The 27,679-nt window shown below is 40.9% G+C and overlaps 1 protein-coding gene across 1 annotated transcript in view; it reads right to left on the bottom strand.

Moving 5' to 3' along the window:
- Positions 1–27,679, bottom strand: part of trip12 (thyroid hormone receptor interactor 12) — a 118,546-nt gene that overhangs the window by 62,692 nt on the left and 28,175 nt on the right. The window contains exons 3-13 of the mRNA XM_055646499.1: positions 25,308–25,454; positions 22,518–22,625; positions 19,871–20,673; positions 19,067–19,172; positions 15,552–15,685; positions 12,010–12,093; positions 8,109–8,204; positions 7,315–7,466; positions 6,500–6,535; positions 6,316–6,411; positions 3,525–3,617 (exon numbers count right to left, since the gene is read on the bottom strand). Of these exons, the coding sequence (XP_055502474.1) occupies positions 3,525–3,617; positions 6,316–6,411; positions 6,500–6,535; positions 7,315–7,466; positions 8,109–8,204; positions 12,010–12,093; positions 15,552–15,685; positions 19,067–19,172; positions 19,871–20,673; positions 22,518–22,625; positions 25,308–25,405 (1,806 nt within the window). The 5' untranslated portion in view covers positions 25,406–25,454. The remainder of the gene's footprint in view (positions 1–3,524; positions 3,618–6,315; positions 6,412–6,499; positions 6,536–7,314; positions 7,467–8,108; positions 8,205–12,009; positions 12,094–15,551; positions 15,686–19,066; positions 19,173–19,870; positions 20,674–22,517; positions 22,626–25,307; positions 25,455–27,679) is intronic.

Raw genomic sequence — 27,679 nt, 5'->3', positions numbered from 1 at the left:
AATATTGATATTTTGCAGATCACTGCAAGACAAACAAGTCAGGATAAGATGAAAGTTCTTAAACCAAGCAAATACTGGATTCAATGTAAATGTACACATTCAAATGGTTGAGTTATTAGGTCATTATTAGGCCATTCAGCCTATCAAGTCTACTCCGCCATTCAGTCATCGCTGATCTGTCTCTCCTTCCAAACCCTATTCTCCTGACTTTTCCCTATTACCTCCGACACTATCTATCTCTGACTTAAAAATATCCACTGACTTGGCCTCCACAGCCTTCTGTGGCAAAGAATTCCACAGATTCACCACCCTCCGAGTAAAGACATTTCTCCTCATCTTCCTAAAAGAGCATCCTTTAATTCTGAGGCCATGACCTCCAGTCCTAGACTCTCCCACTAGTACAAATATTCCACTCCACATCTCTGGACCCTCTCCAGAGCCAACACATTCTTCCATGGATATGGTGCCAAAATCACTCAATATATGCAAAATGCAGCCTTACCAGCACCTTTTAGAGCCTCAGCATTACATCCCTGTTTTTGTAAGCAAGCCCTCTTGAAATAAACGCTAGCATTGAGTTCGCTTTCTTTACTACCAATTCGACTTGCAGATCAACCTTTTAGGAATCCTGCACCAACACTCCCTAGTCCCTTTGCACCTCTGATTTCTGGACTCTCTTCCCATTTAGAAAATAGTCTACATATTTATTCCTACTACCAAAATGCATGACTTCACACTTTGCTACACTATATTCCATCTACCACTTTTCAGGCCATTCTCCCAACCTGCCCAAGTCCTTCTGCAGAGTCCCTGCTTTCTCTACACAACCTGCCCTTCCACGTGTTTTCGTATCACCCGCAAACTTCGCCACAAAGCCTTCAATCCCCCTCATCCAAATTATTAATATACAACGTGAAGAGTAGTGGCCCCAGCACCGAATCCTGCAGAATTATGTTAGTCACTGGCAGCCAACCAGAAAGAGCCCCCTTTATTGACATTGTTTGTCTTCTGCCATCCAGCCAACCTGGGATCCATGCTAGTATCTGCCCTTTGATACCGTGGGTTCCCATCTTCCTGAGCAGCCTTGTGTAGCACCTTATCAAAGCATTTCTGAAAATCGAAGTAAACATCATAGACGGACTTTCCTTTATCTGTCCTGCTGTTTACTTCTTCAAAGAATTCCAGCAAATTTGTCAAGCAAGACCTCCCTTCACAAAGCCATGCTGACTTCAGCCTATTTTATCATGGATTTCTAAGTACTCCATAACCTTATCCTTTATAATGTACTCCAAAGTTGTTTCACCTAAATATCATTCGCAACATACATAAAATTGCTGGTATTAATTTTCCCCTTATTTTCAGGATTTAATTTTAAAATACCAAAATATTGCAGCTATGGCTGCTCCTGACCTTTAATTGCTCTTAATGCAAATGCACATTTCCAAGTACAGGCTATTGGCACAGCATTTTTAAATAGGCAACTCAAGAGGAATCTCCCAGTGTTTAGATAATAGACAATAGGTGCAGGAGTAGGCCATTTGGTCCTTCGAGCCAGCAGTGCCATTCACTGTGATCATGGCTGATCATCCACAATCAGTACCCCGCTCCTGCCTTCTCCCCAAATCCCCTGACTCCGCTATCTTTAAGAGCTCTAACTCTCTCTTGAAAGCATCCAGACAATTGGCTTTCACTGCCTTCTGAGGCAGAGAATGCCACAGATTCACAACCCTCTGTGTGAAAAAGATTTTCTTCATCCCTTATTCTTAAACTGTGGCATTCCACACCAGGGCATCGGAAATGTCCTCGTTCTTCAGGGAACGGGGATTCCCCTCCGCCACCATAGATGAGGCACGCACCAGGGTCTCATCCATACCCCGCAACACTGCTCTCTCTACCCATCCCCGCACTCGCAACAAGGACAGAGTCCCCCTAGTCCTCACCTTTCACCCCACCAGCCGGGAAATACAACAAATAATCTTCCGCCATTTCCGCCACCTCCAACGTGACCCCACCACTCGCCACATCTTCCCATCTCCCCCTATGTCTGCCTTCCGCAAAGACCGCTCCCTCCGCAACTCCCTTGTCAATTCTTCCCTTCCCTCCCGTACCACCACTGCCCCGGGCACTTTCCGTTGCAACCGCAAGAAATGCAACACCTGTCCCTTCACCTCCCCCCTCGACTCCATTCAAGGACCCAAGCAGTCGTTCCAGGTGCGACAAAGGTTCACCTGTATCTCCTCCAACCTCATCTACTGCATCCGCTGCTCTAGATGTCAGCTGATTTACATCGGGGAGACTAAGCGTAGGTTGGGCGATCGTTTCGCCAAACACCTCCGCTCAGTCCGCAATAACCTACCTGAACTCCCGGTGGCACAGCACTTCAACTCCCCCTCCCATTCCCAATCCGACCTCTCTGTCCTGGGTCTCCTCCATTGCCAGAGTGAGCAACACCTGAAATTGGAGGAACAGCACCTCATATTCCGCCTGGGTTGCTTGCGTCCGGATGGCATGAACGTTGAATTCTCCCAGTTTTGCTAGCCCTTGCCGTCTCCTCCCCTTCCTTAACCCTCGAACTGTCTCCTCCCATCCCCCCGCCCTTGGGCTCCTCCTCCTCCCTTTTTCCTTCCTTCTCCCCCCCCACCCCCCATCAGTCTGAAGAAGGGTTTCGGCCTGAAACGTCGCCTATTTCCTTCGCTCCATAGATGCTGCTGCACCCGCTGAGTTTCTCCAGCATTTTTGTGTACCTTCGATCTTCCAGCATCTGCAGTTCCTTCTTGAACACTTCTTAAACTGTGGCCCCCTGGTTCTGGACTTCCCCCAACATCAGGAACATGTTTCCTGCCTCAAGCGTGTCCAAACCCTTAATAATCTTATATGTTTCAATAAGACTCCCTCTCATCCTTGTAAATTCCATAGTACACAAGCCCAGCCGCTCCATTCCATCAACAAACGACAGTCCCCCCATTCCGGGAATTAACCGGGATGGTTTCATTGATTTGGGTGCAGCTTTTCATCTGGTTGATTATTTGGCTTAATTGGTTCAAAGATCTTAAGGAATTAGAGACCGTTAACTAATAGTTAGCCAACTATTGGTTAAGCAAAATTTGATTGCCCCATAAAGATTTTAATTTTGCAAAAAATTAAGCCTTCCAGCATCTAGTGTAGTGTGCACATGGGTGAACAAAAGCTGAGGCTCCATTTGATTTTTGATCCACTGACTAGAGAATTCTTCCGCTCCCTAGTCCAACTTGAAAGGTGCTGGAGAAATTGTCCTGTTCAAAATTGGGGGGGGGGTGGGGGGGAGGGTTGGTAAGAAAACTGGCTGCGGACACAAGATTCTCAGACGAGAATACAACATTTGATGTCCCCTCCCTGCAGATTGTTACCTCAGCTCATAAATTTAAGCCAGACTAGAGAGATGCCAATCCAACGTGTATAGCCCAAGCTTCAAGGGATAGAAAGTAATTTAGGGAATAGAGCAATATCTTCCTCAGTAAACCGATGACAAGCATAGCAGTACTTACAGCTTGTAGGATGGCTTTACTGTGTCTTCGTGATAACATTTCCAGAGCAGTCAATGCTTGCTCAGCTACATCAATGCACTGGATGACTTGCAGCTAGGAAGGATGAAAGTTACTTTAACAAAATGATTCGCAAGACATTTTTCATAGACAGATCAATCAAATATTTTCATACTTTAAACCTTAGTTGTTCTTTAAAGGTGCTCTGCAAAATTAAAATGTAAACCAAAACACAACATGATTACTTAAATAATTCTTTACTTCAACTGGCTTTGTACATCTTGAACAGATTTTTCGCAGGTTGCCAATTTTAAAAGGCTATACGAATCATTGTAATGCAAGTAAATTGCGACCACCTCAAAATACTGAACTTGCAGCCTATTTAGAAACGTTGCTGGTTACAAAATAAAAATTCCAAATGTAGTCTAAATCTAAATAATTAAAATTTCACGATCAATGCTAAGAGTACAGAGACAAAATTCTGAAATCACTGTCACAGTTCCAGGCGGCAGCTCTCCACCACCTTCTCATGGGTAATTAGGGATGAGCAATTACATTTGGCTCGGCTTGAATAGAAAGTGGCCACTCAAAATGAAAAGCCTCTCATTCTGAAATCCAGTCTGTAAATCCACTGAATGGTTCCACAAGGTGACAAATGGAGAAACAACTGCCTCCTGCAGATCTTAATGGATAGGTTGATGTCATCTTTTCCATGGTTTGGTACCATATTTTTTGTTAAGGCCACAGAGGATCTAGTGTGGATGTTACTTCTCACAAGCTCTCTACAATATTACCATTCCAAGATGTGAAAAGTCCTTGGAGCAAATCCAGAGACAATGATTAGAAAACCACCAGTTAAAATTTGTTAGCATAGAGGACACTATTTTTCCAAGACATGGAAAAAGAAATCAGTTGAGATTCAATTCAGCTGAGAGTCATTTTTCCACATCGGTCATTAAATTGTACAGATTCACGGAATGGTAAAAAAAAATCAAGATCGCACAAAAATATCTTAACCAGCAAATCAAGAAATCATAAATGAGAGGTTTCCATGCTGAATGGAGCTGGAGGGGAAAGGGAAAGTTAAACACAGGAGTGAAGCGATCATTTCACAAAAGCCATGGTCTAAATACATCCTTTTTAGACCATGTATTTTAAAAATAAATGTTTCCAACTTTGAAAATACCAACTTATGAACAAATTTATTTCTACTAGAAAAATAAATGCTGGGAATTAAACAACATTGAGAGAATAATTTGGAAAAGCTGCATTTGCCTAACTTTTCAGGTCAATGACCTGAAATCAAGGCTGATTTTGAACATTTTGTTAAAAGGTTATTGGCCACAAAAAAACCCATTTCTCCTGACAGATGTTGCCTAGCCTGTTAAATATTTCCAGAATTTTGTTTAGCCAATGAAGTTCACATAGAATCGGGCAACAACAACACTATTTAATACATCAATCAACATTGATAAAATCTTCAACATAAAATACATCAAAATACTTTGCAGCAGAGTTGAATATGATTTAGCATGAACATGACTAAAGTTATGTCTGTTGAAGGCATAAAGGTGGGTGAGGGAAACCAGGGTCAAGTGGAGGAATGAAATGTGAAATAAAATGCATAAAACCTGTTGCTAAAAAATGTTAGTATTGTATTATATTTGCTGATGGAAGGTCAAAACTTGACAGATGCAGTTTAGAAGCCGTATTTGGAAAAAATGCTTGACATTTCACAGAACAGTGTGCAACATTAACAGACCCTTCAGTCCAAATATCTGCACCAAACATGAGGCCGTTAAATTATTCTCTTCTGCCTGCATGGGATCCATATTCCTCCCTTCTCTGGATATTCATGTGCCTACAAACGCCACTATCATAACTGCTTCCGCCACTACCCCTAGCAGCACATTTCCAGGTACCAATCTCTCCATGTGATAAACAAACTTGCCATGCACATCTCATTTAAATTTGATTGAGACAATCGAATTACAAAGTCAGGATTTGACATTAGCAAAATTAGTCTTAATAAATTGCAATAAAAATTTGAAATTTTAAGGGCAAAATCCTCAAAATGCTTGGACACAGAAATTCATTACTTAAGAGTTCAGAAAGATGTTGCGTTTTCACATATTTTCTAATGATAGAAGATTTCAGCCCATTGAGTACACACTGGCTCAGGAAGCAACCCTGTTCTCCCAACTTTACCTGCAGGATTCTTATCAATTCCTCCAAATTCTACCACACATGTTCACGGAGGTTAATTTAAAGTGACCTACTAACCTATGCAACTTACAATAGTGGAAAGAGGTTATCTGGATTCATTTTAGGAAAATGAAAAGATTACAAAAGATAACTTGCAAGGGAAGTAATGAAACATTTGGGTGTAGTGTAATCTTGTCTCAAATGCATCTCCAAAGCTGTTGATGCAAAACTAAAAGAAGAAATCCAGAGAAAAATCAGAAGTATCTAGGGTACCTAGCTATTGCGAAAGCAGTGACAATTGCTCCCAACATATTTTCCGCAAACAATTTTTGTCTATTAAGCGAGTCAGAGACAATCACTGGAATTACTTGGCATTTTAGACCTCTAAAAAAACAATTGTGTGGAAGCAATGCCAGTCAGATCACTCTTCAAACAGTGCAAGGTCTGGAAAATGTAGTTTTACATGAGGGCATGGGAACGCAGGTCAGGAGGTATCATTTGTTTAAAATATTAATTTACACTCATCACTTTGGCATGAGTATAAAAGGGACGAGGATGATTGTGACATATTTGCAACTGGTCATCTCACCTTTTCAAGGAAGACTGGAATGGCATCAACAACCACAGCCGATGACCTAGGTAGAGCTTCCATCATGTAAGTCAATGCTCTGCAAGCGTGGTTCATCTATCATAATAAAATTAAGCAAAACACTTTAATAAATGAATAATGACTGGAAAATGTTTGATCAACTCTATCAGTGTAAAATACTTACAATGTCAAAGTTGTGCTCCATTTGCAACAAAGTTATCTATAAAGAAATAAGGAAAGTTATTAACAATGATAATTGATGTATATATTTCAACGGTCAAGGGCAAACACAAAATTAGAAATTGTATGAAATGGTGAATACAGAAGCAGTAAAAACACTTGGCTATTTTACCCAAGACTGCTCCACCTTTCAATGAAACAGTGTGATCTAACTCCATATCCTTTAACAGGAAACTCAAGACTTAAAAATAAAATTTTGCCTATGAGGTGCTACAAATTCATATCAACCTGCATCCTCTCCATGTAGAAATGGTTTCTATCATTGAGCTTAAAAACTGCATACCATTTCCTATCAAAGTTCAAAAGATTTGTATTTCTAACAAAAACTCATTGCTTCAGTTGCTTCACTTTAACGTTATCTCAACTATGCTCAACAAAAATAACACACGTACTTGGTAGTTCCCACCCACTGTTAAAACCAGAGATGGTCATTCTTAGAGCTTTGACAACATGTAGTTCATTCAGTCAACTAAATGATACATAGTTAAAAGACCAAATGCCAGATAAAAAACAAAATTCACATAGGGTCTCCAACTTAATATAGATACACATGAAAAATACCCCTCTGTAAAACTAAAATGTCAAGAATCAAATACATCCATTGGTTCGGGCTTCAGGTGATACTAGTGCCCTGAACTGAAATTAGAAAATCCTTCCTGGAACTCGCGTTATTTTTAAGTAGAATGTTATGGAAATGGAAAATATTGCGGCAATCCAGCTTTCTAGCGCAAAATTAGACATTTTATTTAAGATTCCTACCAATGCTGGGACAACACTCTTCACTGGAAATCCTCCCAGGGTTTCTTCATTTCCCATTACCAATAACTGGCACATTTCAATAACTGCTTGAAGTTGCTGGCTCTCATCTCCAGTAGCCTGTAGACCCTGTAGAAGCTGCTGTGCCTTGGAACCTTAAAAATAAAATGAAGTTCAATCCAACGGTGTAAATTAATTACTATTAAAGCTGCATTTTGTTGCCACCACAAGATCACTGTTCAACAAGATCAAAGTCCTACAATAGTTCAGATTAGCTATGCCGACGAGGCCGAAGAATGTAATATCAACAAATACATTTTTCAACTGCCCAGACTGAAATTAAACTAAGTCTGTCACTGTTGAGCTATGACCAGAAATTTAGAATAAACTACTTCATTAAAGCAGACTGATGTCATGACAAAATAATGTAAAAAGTTTCAAATTGAAATTAGCAATGCCAATTCCAAAATGTATAAATTCTCAAAACAAAAAATAAAAATGTAATCTGCAAACTTTGTATATTTTATTGAAAGCAGAGCTGGCGTGCAAATTGGATGGTGTTAAAGAAAGAAATCGCATCAGCAATATGTACATTCTTTGACTGAACACCGTGGTATATTATTGCAGCAAACTAAAATTTGACTCATGACAATTATTGACCCTAGATTAATTAAGGCAGAGACTTGACATTCAGAGGAGATTGTTCATCCATACAAACATCAAAATTACAACATTTTATAAGTTTAACTGACAAATGTAAGTTCAATTATTCTATGACTTATATCTACATTACTCACTTGCTCCACTTCCAATTGTTCTATGAAAAAGCTGGGACATTCGTGGACCGAGAGGACCAAAAAGGTGGGGTGGAAGGCCACGTGCCTCCAATAAAGCTGGAAGACAATGACAAGCTTTGATCTGGTAAAGCATTTAAGTACAATAGTGTTCAGTTCACTGGGAACTCTAGAATTACACACTATTTTGATTTTTATTGGAAATGTATAGTTCAGCAAGTTTCTACAGGTAAGCCCAGAAATCTGTAGGAATACGTCCTTGCCATTGATGGATGGCAAGCATACTATACTTACCAAGTAGTGCAAAATAATTCCCATCTGGTTTGCACATAGTTATCAACACATAACCAGCAACACCAGCCCAAGTTAGTATTACATGCACCAAAACAGAAACATAGAAATTAGGTGCAGGAGTAGGCCATTCGGCCCTTCGAGCCTGCACCGCCATTCAATATGATCATGGCTGATCATCCAACTCAGTATCCCGTACCGGCCTTCTCTCCATACCCTCTGTTCCCCTTAGCCACAAGGGCCACATCTAACTCCCTCTTAAATATAGCCAATGAACTGGCCTCGACTACCCTCTGCGGCAGAGAGTTCCAGAGATTCACCACTCTCTGTGTGAAAAAAGTTCTTCTCATCTCGGTTTTAAAGGATTTCCCCCTTATCCTTAAGCTGTGCCCCTTGTCCTGGACTTCCCCAACATCGGGAACAATCTTCCTGCATCTAGCCTGTCCAACCCCTTAAGAATTTTGTAAGTTTCTATAAGATCCCCCCTCAATCTCCTAAATTCTAGAGAGTATAAACCAAGTCTATCCAGTCTTTCTTAATAAGACAGTCCTGACATCCCAGGAATCAGTCTGGTGAACCTTCTCTATTTCACTTTTGGGAGAATGTAACAAAGTGTGAAAACACAGATTTAAAAATATCAAGAAATGGGGAAAAAATTCTATTTAATATTTTAAACTTCACTGTGAGCCTGCCCGAAGAGAAAAACTGTCTTCACCACAAGAATCTTTAATTATGCAAAGCAACTTAAATGTTGTATCAAAGTTTTTGCCCCAAGATCTGGTGTGATACGTCGAGTCAAGAGTCAAGAGAGTTTTATTGTCATATGTCCCAGATAGAACAATGAAATTCTTACTTGCTGCAGCACAACAGAATATGTAATCATAATAAATAATAACAAAAACTCAGGAAAAACAATAAGATTCAAGATTCAATTTAATTGTCATTCGGACCCCTTGAGGTCCAAACGAAATGCCGTTTCTGCAGCCATACATTACAAACAAATAGACCCAAGACACAACATAATTTACATAAACATCCATCACATCGCTGTGATGGAAGGCCAAAAAAACGTATCTCTCTACTGCACTCTCTCCCCCCCCCCCGATGTCAAAGTCAAAGCCCCCGGCTGGCAATGGCGATTTTCCCGCGGCCATTTAAGCCACGCCGGGTGGTGCGAGGTCGCACACCGGGTCTTGGTGTTAGAGCCCCCGGCGTGCGCTCGCAGAGTCCCGCGGCCATTCCAAGCCGCGCGGGGCGGTGATGTCAGGCCCCGCTCCAGGAGCTCTTCAACCCCGCAACTCGGGCGGGAGAAGTCGCCGTTGCGAGAGCCCTGAAAAGCGGTCTCCCTCCAGTGACCCGCGGGCTCCTGGTGCTGCCGTCCGCCAGACCCGCAGTTGCAGCCTCCGAATCTCCGGAGGTCGGGCCGCAGCAGCAGCACTCCACCACCGCTCCACCCACTCTGGACTCGGCCAGCTCCGTGACGGTGAGTCGTCGGCACCAGTCCCCGGTCCTCTCCTGTTGGAGGCCGCTCCTCGTTGCAGCCCCAACGACAACGGAGAGCCGACAAGAAAAGGTTGGGTCTCCCGTGCAGGGAGAGATTTAAAAGTTACCCCCTCTATCCCACCCCACCCCCACCCCCCCACACACACCCAACAAAAAATAACAAAAACTACATAGAAACATAGACAAAAAATAATAAAAACGCGGACGGGCTGCAGAGGCCGCTGCTGATGAGAGTCGCGCCGCCTACCGGAACAGTGCAATAATAATAATAATAATAATAATAATAATAAGTATTGCAGTTCATGGCTATGAGGTTGTAGTGTTTAATAGCCTGATGGCTGTAGGGAAGAAGCTGTTCGTGAACCTGGACGTTACAGTTCTCAGGCTCCTGTACCTTCTTCCTGATGACAGTGGTGAGATGAGTGTGTGGCCAGGATGGTGTGGGTCTTTGATGATGTTGGCTGCCTTTGAGGCAGCAACTACAATAGATCCCTTCGATGGCGGGGAGGTCAGAGCCGGTGATGGCCTGGGCAGTGTTTACAACTTTTTGCAGTCTTTTCCGCTCCTGGGCGTTCAAGTTTCCAAACCAGGCCATGATGCAACCAGCCAGTATGCTCTCTACTGTACATCTGTAGATGTTCAAGAGAATCGTCTTTCACATACCAAATCCTCTTTCACATACCGAATCTCTGTAATCTTCTCGGGAAGTAGAGGCGTTGATGTGCTTTCATTATGATTGCATCAGTGTGCTGGGTCTAGGAAAGATCATCGGAATTTTGTTTTTTACTCCATCGTCCCATTGAGGTAAACAGGATTGTGGGTCCTCAACCTTCCTCTTCCAAAGTTCACAATCAGTTCTTTGGTTTTGCTGATATTGAGAGCCAGGTTGTGGTGCTGCACCATATGGTTAGTCGGTCGATCTCACTTCTATACTCCGACTCATCACCATCTGTAATTCATCCCACAACGATGGTGCCGTCAGCGAACTTGAAAATGGAGTTTGCGCTATGTCCGGCTACGCAGTCATGGGTATAGAGGGAGTAAAGCAGGGGACTGAGTATGCAGCCTTAAGGTGCTCCCGTACTGATTATCACTGAGGATGAAGTGTTTCTGCCAATTCGAACAAACTGCGGTCTGTGGATGAGGAAGTCGAGGATCCAATTGCAGAGAGATGCGCAGAGAGCCAGTTCTGTGAGTTTTGTAACCAGCTTGGAGGGGATGATGGTATTGAATCCCGAGCTATAATCTATAAACAACATCCTGGCGCAAGTGTTTTTATTGTCCAAGTGGTCCAGTGCGGAGTGGACAGCCAGTGAGATGGCATCGTCCGTGGACGTATTGTGACGGTAGGCGAACTGTAGTGGGTCGAGGTTCTTATTGAGGTAGTGGTTGATATGCCCCATAACCAACCTCTCAAAGCACTTCATTACCATAGACGTTAGTGCCACTGGTCGATAGTCATTGAGGCACGTCACCTTACTCTTCTTGGGCATAACATGCTCTACAGAGAGACATTTAATAAGATTCCATTACCAGAGGAATGAAATTCTGTTGCAACTCTGTTCTATGATTTGTTCCCCATTTTGATGTAGCACGTCAGGTAAGTTGCTGCTAAATGTGAAATCATTACACCCTCAGGTAAAATTATAGTTTTATGATTCGATTTTGATTTGGAATTAAAAAATGAAATACACTGTCAGCTTGACACACAAATTGCAAATTTGAAAATATCTTCCACCGTCCAAGCTTATTAGATTGAGACACTTCAGACCAAATTCCGAAACAATTGTCTTTGCATCAACACAGATAAACTTTGACCATAAAATGCCAAATCCAAAGAGGCTGGCTATTATACAAGTACATTTCTCTTTCATATCGACAGCCTTTCCCACATTTTATGGGCTCTAATCCTATTTTCATGCACAGCTGTTGCATTCCAAAAACATTTCAATCTGTACCATTTGGATATGGCACCTCTACCCAAAAGATGTATAAAACATTCTCTACACCTACATTGATGGCATGGCATTTTCCGGCTTCACATTAAGTAAATTTATTTAACTATTTGATGCAAAGCTTTATTAATACATGGTGCCGAGGGATTTCTTACCTTGTAATCGGCCCATCTCCGAATCATCTGACTCGCTCTCTCCAGAGGTTGGCATTCCCACGGCTCCGGCAACAGAACTAGACGCTGCAATTAACAAAACAGTCATTACATTTTGCTGATGAAATCTTCACTATAATTGAAGTTATAAATAATGCTCTGTCCATTGGAGACTCCATTACAACATTTCAGAGAATACAGATTGCTTATGGGAAACAATCTTTGCCATTTTTCCCTCAGTTTGATTCTCCAACTGGATGCAATAATTATTCAAATTTTAAAATGTATTTAGTTTTAAACACCCAATACACAACCAGAGACAAGTATCATTATATATTCAATATTTAACAATTTCACTGACAAAGTAAATTGTAAATCATTACAGCAAGCCCCTGGTAATACCCGGAATATTTCAGCAGACAGTACTGTTAACAGCTTGGCCAGAAAACAATTGATCTCATAAGTTGATCTATTGCTTGTGATTATCTTCCAGTACAGGAACAACCACCCCAAAATGCATAGCTCACTGTGATAAAAGCAATCGGCACGGCTTACGATCCTTAAATATGGCTTTTCAAACTTAATCTAGTGCCCTCCATGATGTTTGGGACAAAGACCCATCATTTATTTGCCTCTGTACTACACAATTTGAGATTTGTAATAGAAAAAACAAAAACAAAAAACACATGTGGTTAAAGTGCACATGGTCAGATTTTTATACATATTGGTTTCACCATGTAGAAATTACAGCAGTGTTTATACATAGTTCCCCCATTTCAGGGCACCATAATGTTTGGGACACAGCAGCGTCATGTGAATGAAAGTAGTCATGTTTAGTATTTTGTTGCATATCAGTTGCATGCAATGACTACTTGAGGTTTGCAATTCATGGACATCACCAGTTGCTGGGTGCCTTCTCTGGTGATGCTCTGCCAGCAGAGCTGCCAAGTTTTGTCAGAGCATTTCAGTATTCTAGTACCTGAAAATCACAATTTTGCTGAGGAAATCAGTATTGTTACGCAATGCCATTTTGCGGAAAAAAGTGTTATTTTTTTATGTGCGGTCATACTCATGTAAGAGTACAAGAATGCATAACTTTGCTACCAATTGACATGTCATCTACGCACCTAATTTGACATTGCCATCTCTTTATATACTGCTCTTTGAACATCTGCTTCCTGCTTTTAGCACCAGATGATGATGTAGAAGCCATTTTGGAAGCCTCCCTCTCCCTCCCTCCGTTTCCCTCCCTCTCCCTCTTTCTCTCTCCCTCCCTTATTCCCTCTTTTATTCCCCCTCCCTCTCCCTCTCCCCCTCCCCTAACAGTCTGTGACCAATAGCGCTGTGGCCATAGTGCTATGTGTAAAGCACTCCAGCTGGGAGCTCTATTTTTAGAACCCATAGCGCTGTTCATTTAAATTCCCACATTAAACAGACAGCCCTGTTTAAACCTGGAGCGGGACGGGCAGATCAAAGCTTCCAGATCTTGTTTTTTAAAATACTAATAATCTGCTATAATTTTTAGAGTTACAGTATGACTTTTTATATCCTTGCATTTAAGCAGCAAGAAGAAACAGGAAGTCGGGCTGATTTTTTTAAAATCCTTATTTTACAAAGCAAATCCGTACATCGGTATTCTGATCGCATTTCCGTACAAACTAAGGAAAATCCGTACTACTTTACAGTTCTGTGCCAGGGCTGTATTGTAGCCATCTTCAGCTTATGCTTGTTTTGGGGGATAGTCCCCTTCAGTTTTATCTTCAGCATATAAAAGGCATGCTCAATTGGGTTCAGATCGGGTGAATGACTTGGCCACTCAAGAATTTACCATTTTTTAGCTTTGAAAAACTCCTTTGTTGCTTTAGCAGTACGTTTGGGATCATTGTCTTGCTGTAGAATGAACCACCGGCCAATGAGTTTTGAGATGTTTGTTTGAACTTGAGCAGATAGGATGTGTCATACACTTCAGAATTCATTATGCTACTACCATCAGCAGTAGCATCAATGACGATAAGTGAGCCAGTACCTTCAGCAGCCATACATTCCCAGGCCACGACACCCCCACCACCGTGTTTCACAGATGAGGTGGTATGCTTTGGATCTTGGGCAGTTCCATCTCTCCTTAATTCTCTTGCCATTATTCTGATACAAGTTAATCTTCGTCTCATCTGTCCACAAGACCTTTTTCCAGAACTGTGGTTGCTCTTTTAAGTGCTTCTTTGCAAACTGTAACCTGGCCATCCTATCTTTGCAGTTAACCAGTGGTTTGTATCTTGCAGTGTAGCCTCTGTATTTCTGTTCATGAAGTCTTCTGCAGACAGTGGTCATTGACAAATCCACACCTGACTCCTGAAGAGTGTTGCGATCTGTCGGACAGGTATTTGGGGGGTTTTCTTTATTATATTCTTCTATCATCAGCTGTGGAGGTCTTCCTTAGCCTGCCAGTCCATTTGCAATTAGTATGCTCACCAGTGCTCTCTTTCTTCTTGATGATGTTCCAAACAGTTGATTTTGGTACGCCTAAGGTTTGGCTGATTTCTCTTAACAGTTTTATTCTCGTTTCAGTCTCATAATGGCTTCTTGGACTTTCATTGGCACAACTTTGGTCCTCATGTTGATAATTGATAAACAGCAATAAAAATTTCCAAAGGTGATGGAAAGACTGGTGGAAAAACTAGGTGCAGAGAGCTCTATACCTGCATTAAGGAGGCAATTAATCACACCTGAGCAATTACAAACGGCTGTGAAGCATGTGTCCCAAACATTATGGTGCCCTGAAATGGGGGGGGGGACTATGTATAAACACAGCTGTAATTTCTACATGGTGAAACAAAAATGTATAACATGGTCTTTAATAAAATCTGACAATGTGCACTTTAACCACATGTGATTTTTTTTCTATTACAAATCTCAAATTGTGTACAGAGGGAAATAAATAAATGTCGGGTCTTTGTCCCAAACATTATGGATGGGACTGTAAATACTTGAGAAATTAGCCAGAAGAACTTCCTGGCTCGTAAAAGATGCAACTCCTGTTCAAGAGAAAACTATATAGAACCAATATATGAATGATATGGTCCTCTGAAAATATTTAATTGATGTTGATGTTAACATGCAACACACCAACATCAAAAATGAAACCATTTCATCGAGCCACAGTGCAGTAATAATTAAGATTTATACTGGCTCAAAATGGCATTATTGCTTGGTAATGGCACTTTCTAGTTCCAAATGTCTTATAACCTATAATCTATGATGGACCAAGAATCAAGACATCCAATGGAAATCTAAAGGTAGATTTGTTATTTGGGTTAAATGCACAGATCCAACTTGAGTCAAGAATTTCAGACATTAAGAAGATCAAACATTTAGCAACAGTCTAAAAAAATGTTCAAAAGCATACGAGACTGTCACACTCCATTTAAAGAAAACCATGAATATTATGCACAGGCTTCTGAATTTTTGATTTAGAAATTAAGGTTTCCTTTTATGTCGAGACCGATTTGGATTCATTCATCAGTACCCGCCACCAATAAAGTTCTTACCCGATGCTCCTTGAGGTACGTCTTCTGTGCGTGCAGAAGAATTTGCTCCATCCTGGTTGTTATCAGGATCTGCCATCTTCTCCTGTCGGCGAGCCTCAGATGCTCCTCTTTTGCCCAGGCCAGAGCCTCGCCGACTGGTTTTGTGGAAGAGAAAATAAAGTCAATTAAACTCTGAACTGCAAACATCTCTGGAATTAAGTTGGTTCTGATACAGATCATTAAGTCCTAAATTCACACAGCAGCAGATTTAGTAATTCAACACCTCAAAGGGAAATTGATAGGACAGTGAAGCACTGCAGACCAATCTGTTAATAATGCTCATATGGGATATTATCAAAGTGGACTACTCTTCTCACTTTGGATGCCCCAAGGTTTTTCTAGCCAAGTCAAGTCATTTAAAATTCAATCACTGGTGCAGAAAATGTGACATCTGATTTGCACACTGTGCTTCTGCAGACAGCAGTGGTAAGGACAAGATCATCTTTTCAAACTGCTGTTGGTTGGGGAGTAAATAGGAATAACTGAGTCAATGGGACTTTTCAACATAGCATTTAGTCCCGACCTGAAGCATTGTCTGTTCATTTCCCTAGATGCTGCCCGACCCGAGATCCGCAGATCAAGATCAAGATTCCAGCATCTGTAGCCACCTGCATCGAGGATTTGCTGAAGTATTTCATATAGTGAAAAGGGGCCACCTTCTTGATGTGATATCACCCTTTGAGGCCATACACATAGGAATTCTTAGTTGCGTGATCTCCTTTCAGTTCTGGTCAAGACTATTTTACAAGTTATAAGCAAGCTGTTCATATTCACTGTGGTCCTCCCATTGCAAACAATTTAACCATTTATTGCTAACACAGCACTCCAAATACATTAGGCATAGCTTTTCACACTTCTTGGAGACCTGGATGTCAGGATTCAAGACCAATTCGTTGCATTATTTTTCTCCCTCATTTATCGATTTTAAATGATTAAAAAGTGTCAAATTTCATTTGTCTTCCTGGTCTAAATTCTGTAACATTTCAGAACTATACTAACATGACCTCTAGTAATTCTAGATTACATAATGCGCTTTGGCAATGCAGCTCGTCAACAGCAGATGCAAACTGGCAAGCACTGTTCACAAAGAATCCAACTGCCCAACATTGATTACATCCAAGATAGTTTATAATAGATGAAGAATATTCAAGATTCAAGAGAGTTTGTCATGTGACCAAGATAGGACAATGAAATTCTTGCTTCGTTTCAGCACAACAGAATATGGTAGGCATGAATACAGAACAGATCAGTGTGTCCATATACCATTATATAAATATATACATACATGAATAAATAAACAGATAAAGTGCAAATAAACAGATAATGGGCTATTAATGTTCAGAGTTTTGTTTGAGTTGAGTTTAATAGCCTGATGGCTGTGGGGATGGAGCTATTCCTGAACCTGGACGTTGCAGTCTTCAGGCTCCTGTACCTTCTACCCGAAGGTAGCGGGGTGATGAATGTGTGGCCAGGATGATGTGGGTCCTTGATGATGCTGCCAGCCTTTTTGAGGCAGTGACTGCGACAGATCCCCTCGATGGTAGGGAGGTCAGAGCCGATGATGGACTGGGCAGTATTTAGTACTTTTTGTAGTATTTTCCGCTCCTGGGCACTCAAGTTGCGAACCAAGCCACGATGCAACCGGTCAGCATGCTCTCTACTGTGCCCCTATAGGTTAGAGAGAGTCCTCCTTGACATGCTGACTCTTCGTAATCTTCTCAGGAAGTAGAGAGGCTGATGTGCTTTCTTTATAATTGCATCAGTATTCTTGGACCAGGAAAGATCTTCAGAGATGTGCACGCCCAGGAATTTGAAGCTCTTGACCCTTTCCACCATCGACCCAATATTTAACATTGTCAAAAAGTTTTGCAGGTAAACATGCAAATATTCAGCATAGTTTGATTTTGACCTCACAATTGATTGTTGGTTTTCTTACAACACCACAAAAAAAAATAGAAATCCAGTCGTAGGCATTTAGCTCCTTGTTCATTCTTTGGTATTAAAACCACAGCTGATTTTTTTTTTTTACCTCAGCACCGCGTTTCTCTACAAAACACATAGCCCCATTCGTTTAATAGCTAAAACACTACGGACTTTTATCTTGAACATTTAGCAACTAATCCACCACAACTCAGTTGGATAGAAATTTTCAGAGACTTGTTTCTATCTGAATGAAGATTTTGCCATTGAGTGTAGAAAAGCATCACCTCTCCTATCCTGCCAAGCCCCCAACAAACTTCGAACATTTCGAAGATATTATCTCTCATTTTTTCTAATTTGAGTATAGGCACAGCCCACATCATCTCTCTGCATAAGACCAACAAACATGTCAGCAGATAATCAACCAAATTTACACTGCATGGCTTTTGTCACAAGTAAATCCTTCTTAAGGGAAGAAAAAGGTAACTGATAAAATCAAATCGAAACAAAAATGCTTAAAATATTCTTATAGCAGCTGTGGAGTAGCTCTGGTCAAAGTTCTTTAACGTGGTGCAATGGCGCCTGTTGCATCAGCATCCACCACCCCAGGTCCTCGCTTTGTGGTAGCTGCAAACCCATGCCCAATGGAATGCTCTTCAAGAGTCTTTTGCTGCTCGTTCTCTCCCCGCCTCTGCACTGCATTCTGCCTATCAACTGCCACCACAAACAGACACCTTCTGATTATATAGTCCATTGCAGCGCGGGTTTACTGTACGGTGACAGCTGATAAAGTTCAACTTTAATCATAACATTTATTTATTTTTCCTTTCCAATCAAGAATTTAAGCGCCTAATAGGAATCCTCCAAAATTACACAATATTTAACACAAATATACATCTAAGAAATGTATCATAACTTGAGATTAAGACATATATTTCAATATCGCTGGAAACTTGTGTAACTTTATTAACTTGTGTTGAAAGATTTTATTTTCATGAAATCAGTAAAGTTAATGTATGATGCTTTTCTCCTTATTCTCATCATTTCCACACCTTCCACTGACGTATTTGACACACAATGAAATGTTTACAATCTACATATCATTTAAATGCAGTTTTGGGCCAACATGGGCTTTTTATTTTTTGAACTGCAAATGGTTAGGAGGTCATTAATCATGACTAAAACTTACCTTGCGACTCCAAAATAACTAATGCTATTACAAGTATCGCAAATCGACGATAGAGATAAATTTGGCCTGAAGGTGCTGAACAAAAACTCTGCTGGGTAAATTAATTAATACAGAATCTCAAATTTAAAAATGTAATTCCATTGGATAATCCATGGGAAATCTCATCATCAAACCAATTCAGATATTTTGATGATAATAGCAGCCAATAGTCAAATAACAGTAGAAACACACTAAATAACCCATTATTTAGTTAACGAGTCTCAAGAGATTGAAATCAAGTTACTTCAGGAATACGAAAAAAATCGTACCATCAAAAGTATAGCACTGAACTAATTCCAAACTGAACCTTTATTTTTAAAGCAATTACCTGGTACTAGCACAGGAGCCCGTGGTCTTTTGCCGTGTGCTCCGCCTCAAACTGGGGAGCTCTGCTGGTGGCGATTCACTGCGCTTCTTGGTAGACCTTCTCAAGCCTTTAAAAATTCAACAGTACAGGGTGCATGTTTATTTCTAATATCTTAATGTAATTATATTCAAACGATAAAACCCTTTTAAAGGTTTTTCTTTCTGAAATATTTCCGTTTTATTTGTGCATTTGCTGGTTTCACAATTTAATGCTGATCTGAGAATTGGTAAGGACACTCCCTGTGGCACTATTTTCCCTAGAAAACAGAATACCAACTTTCAAATTAAACTTATCTAAACTTTAAAAACCCAATGTAAATGCTCAGATTCAATGTTACTTGGCATATTAGCCACATGAACCAAGAACAAGAACATAACTGATTGCAGAAGAAATTTTGCTACCATGGACAAGGATCGTAAATTATCCACCTCTCTTCATGCTCCACACTCACTTGTGTGGAATTACAGCTCGAAAAAAAAATTCCTAACATATAATGCAAGGGCAATTTATTTGCCACAGAAAATTACCAGTGGCATGGCATGGAAGAATATTGCAATTTTCCTTCAAATACAGGTGTATAAAAGTACAATAATTACATTTCATACCTGTAAATTTGATTATGAATTATTATTTGCACAAGTGATTTCTCACAATTTAAATTATTAAGTATTTCAGTATCATAATGATCTGTTTATATTAATGAGATAGCTTCTTAAGAAAACAGTTTCTGAATTTGAATAACAAAACACAATTTCAAACACTCACTGGCTAACTTTGCTTGGAGGCCTGAAGGCCCGGGTTTTGAAGTCTCCGATTTAGAAGATCCTGGGAGTGACAGTTTTGCTTTTGGCAGACTAACTTTAGGGCTGAAGCGAGCAGCCCACTCAAATTTGGAGGAACTACCAGTTTTGCTCTGCTCCTTTTCCCGACTGCTTCTGCGAGGGCTGGGACTGGAGGCTGAGCGAGAACGACGAGCTTTATTCTGATCTTTTCCTTGTTTTAGCCTGGCTCCCTGAGGCACAGCAGCAGAGGAGGAAGATGATGTGGAGGCAGAGGAAGAAGAATCAGTGACAGTGCTGCACCCAGCTTTGGCTGAGGTCGCTGATTTTGAAGCCAGCTTGGTTGGTTTAGCAGATCTCTCTTCAGCACTGATCGAGTCAGGCAGAGAATCACTTATAGATGCAGCAGGTTCAAGCTTTTTCCTTTTTTGAAAAGGGGAAGCACCAACAGACCCAGTCTGTTTTCTGCTCTGGGCCTTACTAGTTGATGCTGCTGGAGCAGTTCTTATTTGATCCTGCACAGGTTTCCTTTTCTTTGGGGACTTAGTTTGCAGCTTGTGTTTTTGCGTTTCAGTAGGATTCTCAGTGGATTGAAGGGCTTTGGATCTTTTCGCAGAGCAGGTTGAGTTTGAACTGCTGTAATCAGGACTTGGACCACGCTTTACGCCTCTTAGGCTGCTTTTCGAGTTGTCCCTTTTAGTTTGTCCCGTTTTGGGTCTATCAGACCTAATTCTATCTTCTTGCTGTGGCACAGATGCGACCGATGAAGAGCTACAGCTCCTGGAATTCCTGAAGATACAAAAGTACATTTACCAAAGAGAACATATTATGAATATTAGTAACTTCAAAAACTTTAAAAACACATGCCCATGACTAAACAGATTATGGACAAAAATATTTCCAGAACAATTATTTTTAGTAAGTTTTATTTTTGATTTATAAATGGTGAAACCCTTGATGTAAATGGAGCCAAGGACATTGTCCCAAATGGATTAGGATAAATATTGAGATTGTTCACTTAGGATTAGATCCAAGCCACCTGAACATTGGGAACATTTCAGTGCATGCAATCGTATGCAGTTGCTTTAAGTTGTGAAACATCTACATGAGACTACACATGGAAACAGTGGGAGAAACAAAAAAAGAAAGTTCAATAAAATCTTAATTTCTCCACAAACAAGGAGCAAATTCAAGAATTTGCTCAATGTTGACATTATGGTAGCTCTACCATGGTGAGAAATTGAAAGAATGTAAACATTGGATTCTGGTATTCAATGCAACGTTTACCTAGAAAAATACATTTCAACATTTAAGAAAGAAAAACTGCCAAAAGACAATTTTACTCATATCCTGAGAAAATTACACAGGCAGCCAAGCCCAGAGTATAATTTCCGATTAAAAGATGCTTAAAAATTACATCAGGTTGCTGCAATTGCACAGAACCTTTCTGACAGATGCAGTATAATATAGATAAATGTGAGGTTATCCACTTTGGTGGCAAAAACAAGGAGGCAGATTATCTCAATGGGGTTAGGTTAGGTAAGGGGGAGGTACAGCGAGACCTGGGTGTCCTTATACACTGGTCACTGAAAGTTGGCGTGCAGGTACAGCAGGCAGCGTAGAAAGCTAATGGAATGTTGGCCTTCATAACAAGAGGATTTCAGTTTAGGAGTAAAGAGGTTCTTCTGCAGTTGTATAGGGCTGTGGTAAGACAGCAGCTGGAGTATTGCGTACAGTTTTGGTCTCCTAATTTGAGGAAGGATATCCTTGTGATTGAGGCAGTGCAGGTTCACGAGATTGATCCTTGGGATGGCGGGACTGTCATGAGGGAAGATTGAAAAGACTAGGCTTGTATTCACTGGAGTTTAGAAGGATGAGGGGGATCTTATAGAAACATATAAAATTATAAAAGGACTGGACAAGCTAGATGCAGGAAAAATGTTCCCAATGTTGGGCGAGTCCAGAACCAGGGGCCACAGTCTTAGAATAAAGGGGAGGCCATTTAAGACTGTGAGAAAAAACTTTTTCACCCAGAGTTGTGAATTTGTGGAATTCACTGCCACAAAGGGCAGTGGAGGCCAAATCACTGGATGGATTTAAGAGAGAGTTAGATAGAGCTCTAGGGGCTAGTGGAATCAAGGGATATGGGGAGAAGGCAAGCACAGGTTATTGATTGGGGACAATGAATGGCTCGAAGGGCCAAATGGCCTCCGCCTGCACCTATTTTCTAAGTTTCTATGTTTCTAACCTCTTTACAAGCATCTGCACACTGTGATAATTACAATCATATTTTCATCTTAGAAGACAAGTATAAGTTACACCACAAAATTAATGTTTAAGCAGCTCATGACAGTAGAATAATCATGAACGGACATGTTTTATTCAAATCCCCTACTAATTTGCTAGGGTTTAAGTTCCTCTTGGAGGTATCCATTGCCTTAAAGAGGAGTAAGATGCCCTATTAACAAGGTTCCAAACAAGGTTCCAATGAGGAGGAAATTGAGGTTATAATTTTCATTATGCAAAGTTACATTAATTTATTTTTTGCAAAATTGATGTTTAGAGCAGTTTGTTTAATTTCCAGCTAACATCAAGTAATGAACATTTATGTTGTTAGATAAAATATACAATACCTTCGCGACACACGCCCTCTGGATTGACCAGAGGTAGTGTCTGACTGCAATTTTGTTGCTTTAGCAGTTGTCGTCCTTGGAATCTGGTTTCTCTCCTCTGACTGTGATCTATTGCAAGGAACCAAACAACGATACATCAGTTTCTTAGTTAGGTATTGCTAGTACATGACATTGTCACATCCAAGAGGAATGTCAAGGTTAGATCTTTATCAAATGCAGTTAGAAATTTTGTATTTGGATTACAATTGTTAAGTACCAATAGTATATTGTTTTAGATATCTATGAAATGGTGTACTTAAAAACTTTTGCTCATTAACTATTGAGAGCAGTGCTTACTTTTAGAGAATGAGTGTTCCCTAACCAGAAGCCTTGTATCAACAAGGAGGTCCACAATCGACAGAGGACCAAATCTCCAGCATTCAAGTCATTTGATCCAAAGTCATACAAGTTGCCATCACAGGGTGAGACCGAGCAGCCCAAGTAACAGTAATGCATCACCCCTGGATAAGCTCAATGCTTTCTATGCTTGCTTTAAAATGTAGAACAACAATGTACCTTTATGGGCCCCCAACAAACTTTATGGCCTCCCTGACAACCTTTATGGGCCCCCGACAAACCGACAAAGCAGTCTCCGGGGCCCATTTCACCCTGGCAAACCTGGGAAAGTGTCTGACCCAGGTGGCATATCTGGCCGTGTTCTCAAAACGTGTGCAGACCGACATCCCGGAGCTGTGGCAGACATCTTCAGCTTAAGAGCAAGGTGAGGTGTCTGAATGACAACCAACTTGTACACTCACGTCCAGTGACGAAGTGCTTCAAGAGGTTGATTGTGAAGCAAATTAATTCCTACTTCAATAATGACCTGAAGCAAATTCAATTCACCTACGGCTACATCGGATCCACAGTAGATGTGGTCTCACTGACTCTCCCCTCTGCGCTAGCCAACTTGGATAACAGGAAAACGTACGTCAGTCTGTTGTTCATCAACTACCTCCCAGCGTTCAACATCATCCCTTCTCAACTTATCATCAACTTAGGGAATTGGGTCTCTGCTCATCCCACTGCAACTGGATCTTCGACTTTCTCATCTGTAGACCTAAGTCAGTATGGATTGGCAACAACACTAACTCCTCACTGACCACTTTAGGTTAGCATACTCAATCCCCTGCTCTATTCTTGTTATACCAATGACTGTGTACCAAATGCAGCACAAATGCAGTCTTTAAATTCACTAATACCATTGTTGGATAAACAATGAGTAACAAATCAAGAGTACAAAATAGAGAATAATAATTTAGTTGGCGGTGGCAAACCAATGATATGCCCTGGGTCTAGCACACAGATGCAATCACAAAGAAAGCTTACCAATTGTGTTTATTTTCTCAGATGTTGGAGATTTAGCTACACTATCGAACATCTATCCGTGTATGGAGCAGAGCATACTGACTGGTTGCAACAAGGCCTGGTTCAGTAATTCAAATGCTCAGGAAAGAAGGAGGCTGCAGAAAGTAGTGGGCATTGTTACCCAGTTCTCATTGCCCACTCCAAAGGGATCTAAAGGAAGCACTTCAAGGGTGCAGCTAGTATCATTAAAGACCCACACGGCACTGGTGATACTCGCCCTCACTGCTATTATCAAGCAGGCGGTCCAGGAGCCAGAAAACATACCTAGTTTCAAGAACAAGCTCTTCCCATAAGAAAAAATGTTCTTGAACCACTATGCACAACCCTAACCACAACTCTACCTCACCATCAAATAATTACTTGCACTCTTTTTGTTTAGATTAGTTTAGTGTCACGAATACCGAGGCAGTGTACTAATCGCCTAAGTGTGACATGCCCTTAAAGCTGTTGTTGCGTGCTAACCAGTCAGCGGAAAGACTATACATGATTACAATTGAGCCATCCACAGTGTAGATGCATGATAAAGGGAATAATGTTTAGTGCAAGATAAAGTCCTGCAAAGTCTGATTAAAGATAGTCCAAGGGTCTCCAATGAATTAGATAGTAAATCAGGATCTCTCTCTCTCTTAGTTAATAGGATGGTTCAGTTGCTATGGAAGAGACCTTCTACAGCTTGGAAGAAACTGTACCCAAATCTGGAGGTGTGCCTACTCGCACTTCTGTACCTCTTGCCTGAATGGAGAGGGGAGAAGAGGGAGTGACTGGGGTGAGACTCATCCTTGATTAGGCCGATGGCCTTGCCAAGGCAGCATGAAGTGTAAATGAAGTCAATGCAAAGTAGGTTGTTTTGTGTGATGGTCAGGGCTGCGTCCTCGATTCTCGGCAATTTCTTGTGGTCTTCAATAGAGTAGCTCCCAAACCATGCTGTGATGTTTCCCAATAAAATGCTTTCTGTAGCGCATCTGTGGACGTTGTTGAATATGCCAAACTTCTTCTACGTCCTTGGATGGCTTAAGGTTTGCTTTCTTGGCCATTGCCTCTGTATGCTTCGCACCATGGTTATGCATCATCATGGTCTGGTTTACATAGAATAACTGAATTTTATTTTATTTTTTTTAAATAATTGTTCCCATTTATGTCCATTGCATATAATGAATAAATACATGATCTTACCATTCACCGTTTCATTAACACTGAAAGCGTTATGCTGACACTGCCAAACTGATATATAATGCGACAGGTCAGTGAAATACTGCCCATTCTATAAGAGTTAAAAAGGACCACACGTGCCAGGCTGATAGAATTTTCATCTCACCACAGGACTGTCAAGAGTATTCACATGCAATACAGCAAATAAAGATGTTTAACTCTCCATATTTTACTTGCCTTCCTCCTGCTGCTTCGTCTTGTGGCTGGGCCCCGGCAGTGTTCCTCTGTGAACGTCGCAGTGACCCCCCTGTATTGTAATTAGGCCGGTTGGACATTGGCACCTCTCTCCTTAAGGGACATACCCTTTCTAGACACTATCATTCACTGAAACAGAGATTTTGAAAATCAGAACAGAAATATAAAATAATGTTGCCTTATTTACATAGCAATAAAATTAATCAGTTTATGGCTTGACATTTTATACTAATCTGAATTAATCTTTATACGAGTTAACCAGTGTGATTATGATTAATGAAAAATAACCGCCCCAGATACTTTTTTTTTTTTTTTTTTAAAGCACCAACATGGGTTCATACACCATATTTTATGTCCTTAAACCAAATACGTGAATTTGCACTCTCCAAGAGCATTCTATTGAAAGAGCCAATAGCCGATAAGAGTTACAATAATGCGGCACTCACAGGATTTTGGTTGGGCCACACAGGCAGGTTAACCCGACCGACTTCAGTTTTCCTCCTATAACTCTACAACCCACTTAATTTTTCTGTGAACCACGTGAATTAGACAATAGTGTAGGCCATTTGGCCCTTCGAGCCAGCACCGCCATTCAATGTGATTACGGCTGATCATCCCCAATCAGTATCCCGTTTCCTGCCTTCTCCCCATAAAAAGCAATGTGGGGAAAATAAACAATGAGCTCAAGCTCACCATGGCTTAACTCCAACATTCTTGCCTGGCAGAATCAAATGCCGCAAAATCTAATCAATTTCAGGGCACAATAATGTTTGGGACAGCAATGTCATGTAAGTGAAAGGAGTCACGTTTAGTATTTTGGTGCATATCCTTTGCATACAATGACTGCATGAAGTCTGCGATTCATGGACATCACGAGTTGCTGGGTGTCTTCTCTGGTGATGCCCAGCCAGGCCTGTATTGCAGCCATCTTTAGCTTATGCTTGTTTTGGGGGCTAGTTCCCTTCAGTTTTCTCTTCAGCATAAAAAAGGCATGCTCAATCAGGTTCAGATCAGGTGATTGACTTGGCCACTCAAGAATTGACCATTTTTTTAAGCTTTGAAAAATTCCTTTGTTGCTTTAGCAGTATGTTTGGGATCATTGTCTTGCTGTGGAATGAATCGCCAGCCAATGAGTTTTGAGGCATTTGTTTGAACTTGAACAGATAGGATGGGTCTATACACTTCCGAATTCATTATGCTACTACCATCAGCAGTTGTATCATCAATGAAGATAAGTGAGCCAGTGCCTTCAGCAGCCATACACGCATAGGCCATAACACCCCCACCACCATGTTTCACAGATGAGGTGGTATGCTTTGGATCCTGGGCAGTTCCTTCTCTCCTCCATACGTTGCTCTTGCCATCACTCGGACATAAGTTAATCTTCGTCTCATCTGTCTACAAGATCTTTTTCCAGAACTGTGGTTGCTCTTTTAAGTATTTCTTGGCAAACTGTAACTTGGACATCCTATTTTTGCGGCTAACCAGTGGTTTGCATCTTGCAGTGTAGCCTCTGTATTTCTGTTCATGAAGTCTTCTGCAGACAGTGGTCATTGACAAATCCACACCAGACTACTCAGACAGGGGTTTGGCAATTCTTCTTTATTACAGAGGGAATTCTTCTGTCATCATCTGTAGAGTCTTCCTTGGCCTGCCAGTCCCTTTGAGATTAGTAAGCTCACCAGTGCTCACTTTTTTCTTAATAACCATATAACAATTACAGCACGGAAACAGGCCATCTTGGCCCTACAAGTCCCTGCCGAACAACTTTTTCCCCCTTAGGCCTTTAATGATGTTCCAAACAGTTGATCTTGGTAAGCCTGTTTGGCTGATGTCTCGAACAGTTTTATTTTTGTTTCTCAGTCTCATAATGGCTTCCTTGACTTTAATTGGCACAACTTTAGTCCTCATGTTGATAAACACCAATAAAAGTTTCCAACAGTGATGGAAGGACTGGAGGAAAGACTAGGTGCTGAGAGCTCTCTTATATCTGCATTAAGGAGGCAATTAAACATACCTGAGCAATTACAAACACCTATGAAGCCACGTGTCCCAAACATTATGGTGCCCTGAAATGGGGGCACTGCATAAACCCAGCTGTAATTTCTACATGGTGAAAACAAAATGTATAAAAATACCCTTCAATAAAATCTGATATGGTGCACTTTTATCACGTGATTTTTTTTCCTATTACAAATCTTAAATTGTAGAGTACAGAGGCAAATAAATAAATGATGGGTCTTTATCCCAAACATTATGCAGGCACTGTAATACCCAAGGCTGTGAGGATATAACTATTTTGACAGTCTAGGCCAGCAGGAATAGATACAGTGAATAACAAACTAATTTGAGTT

The sequence above is a fragment of the Leucoraja erinacea genome, chromosome 14 (genome assembly GCF_028641065.1).
Source record: "Leucoraja erinacea ecotype New England chromosome 14, Leri_hhj_1, whole genome shotgun sequence".
Classification (NCBI taxonomy): domain Eukaryota; kingdom Metazoa; phylum Chordata; class Chondrichthyes; order Rajiformes; family Rajidae; genus Leucoraja; species Leucoraja erinaceus.
Note: the sequence above shows the minus strand (reverse complement) of the source record. Positions and strands in the feature narration are given on the sequence as shown.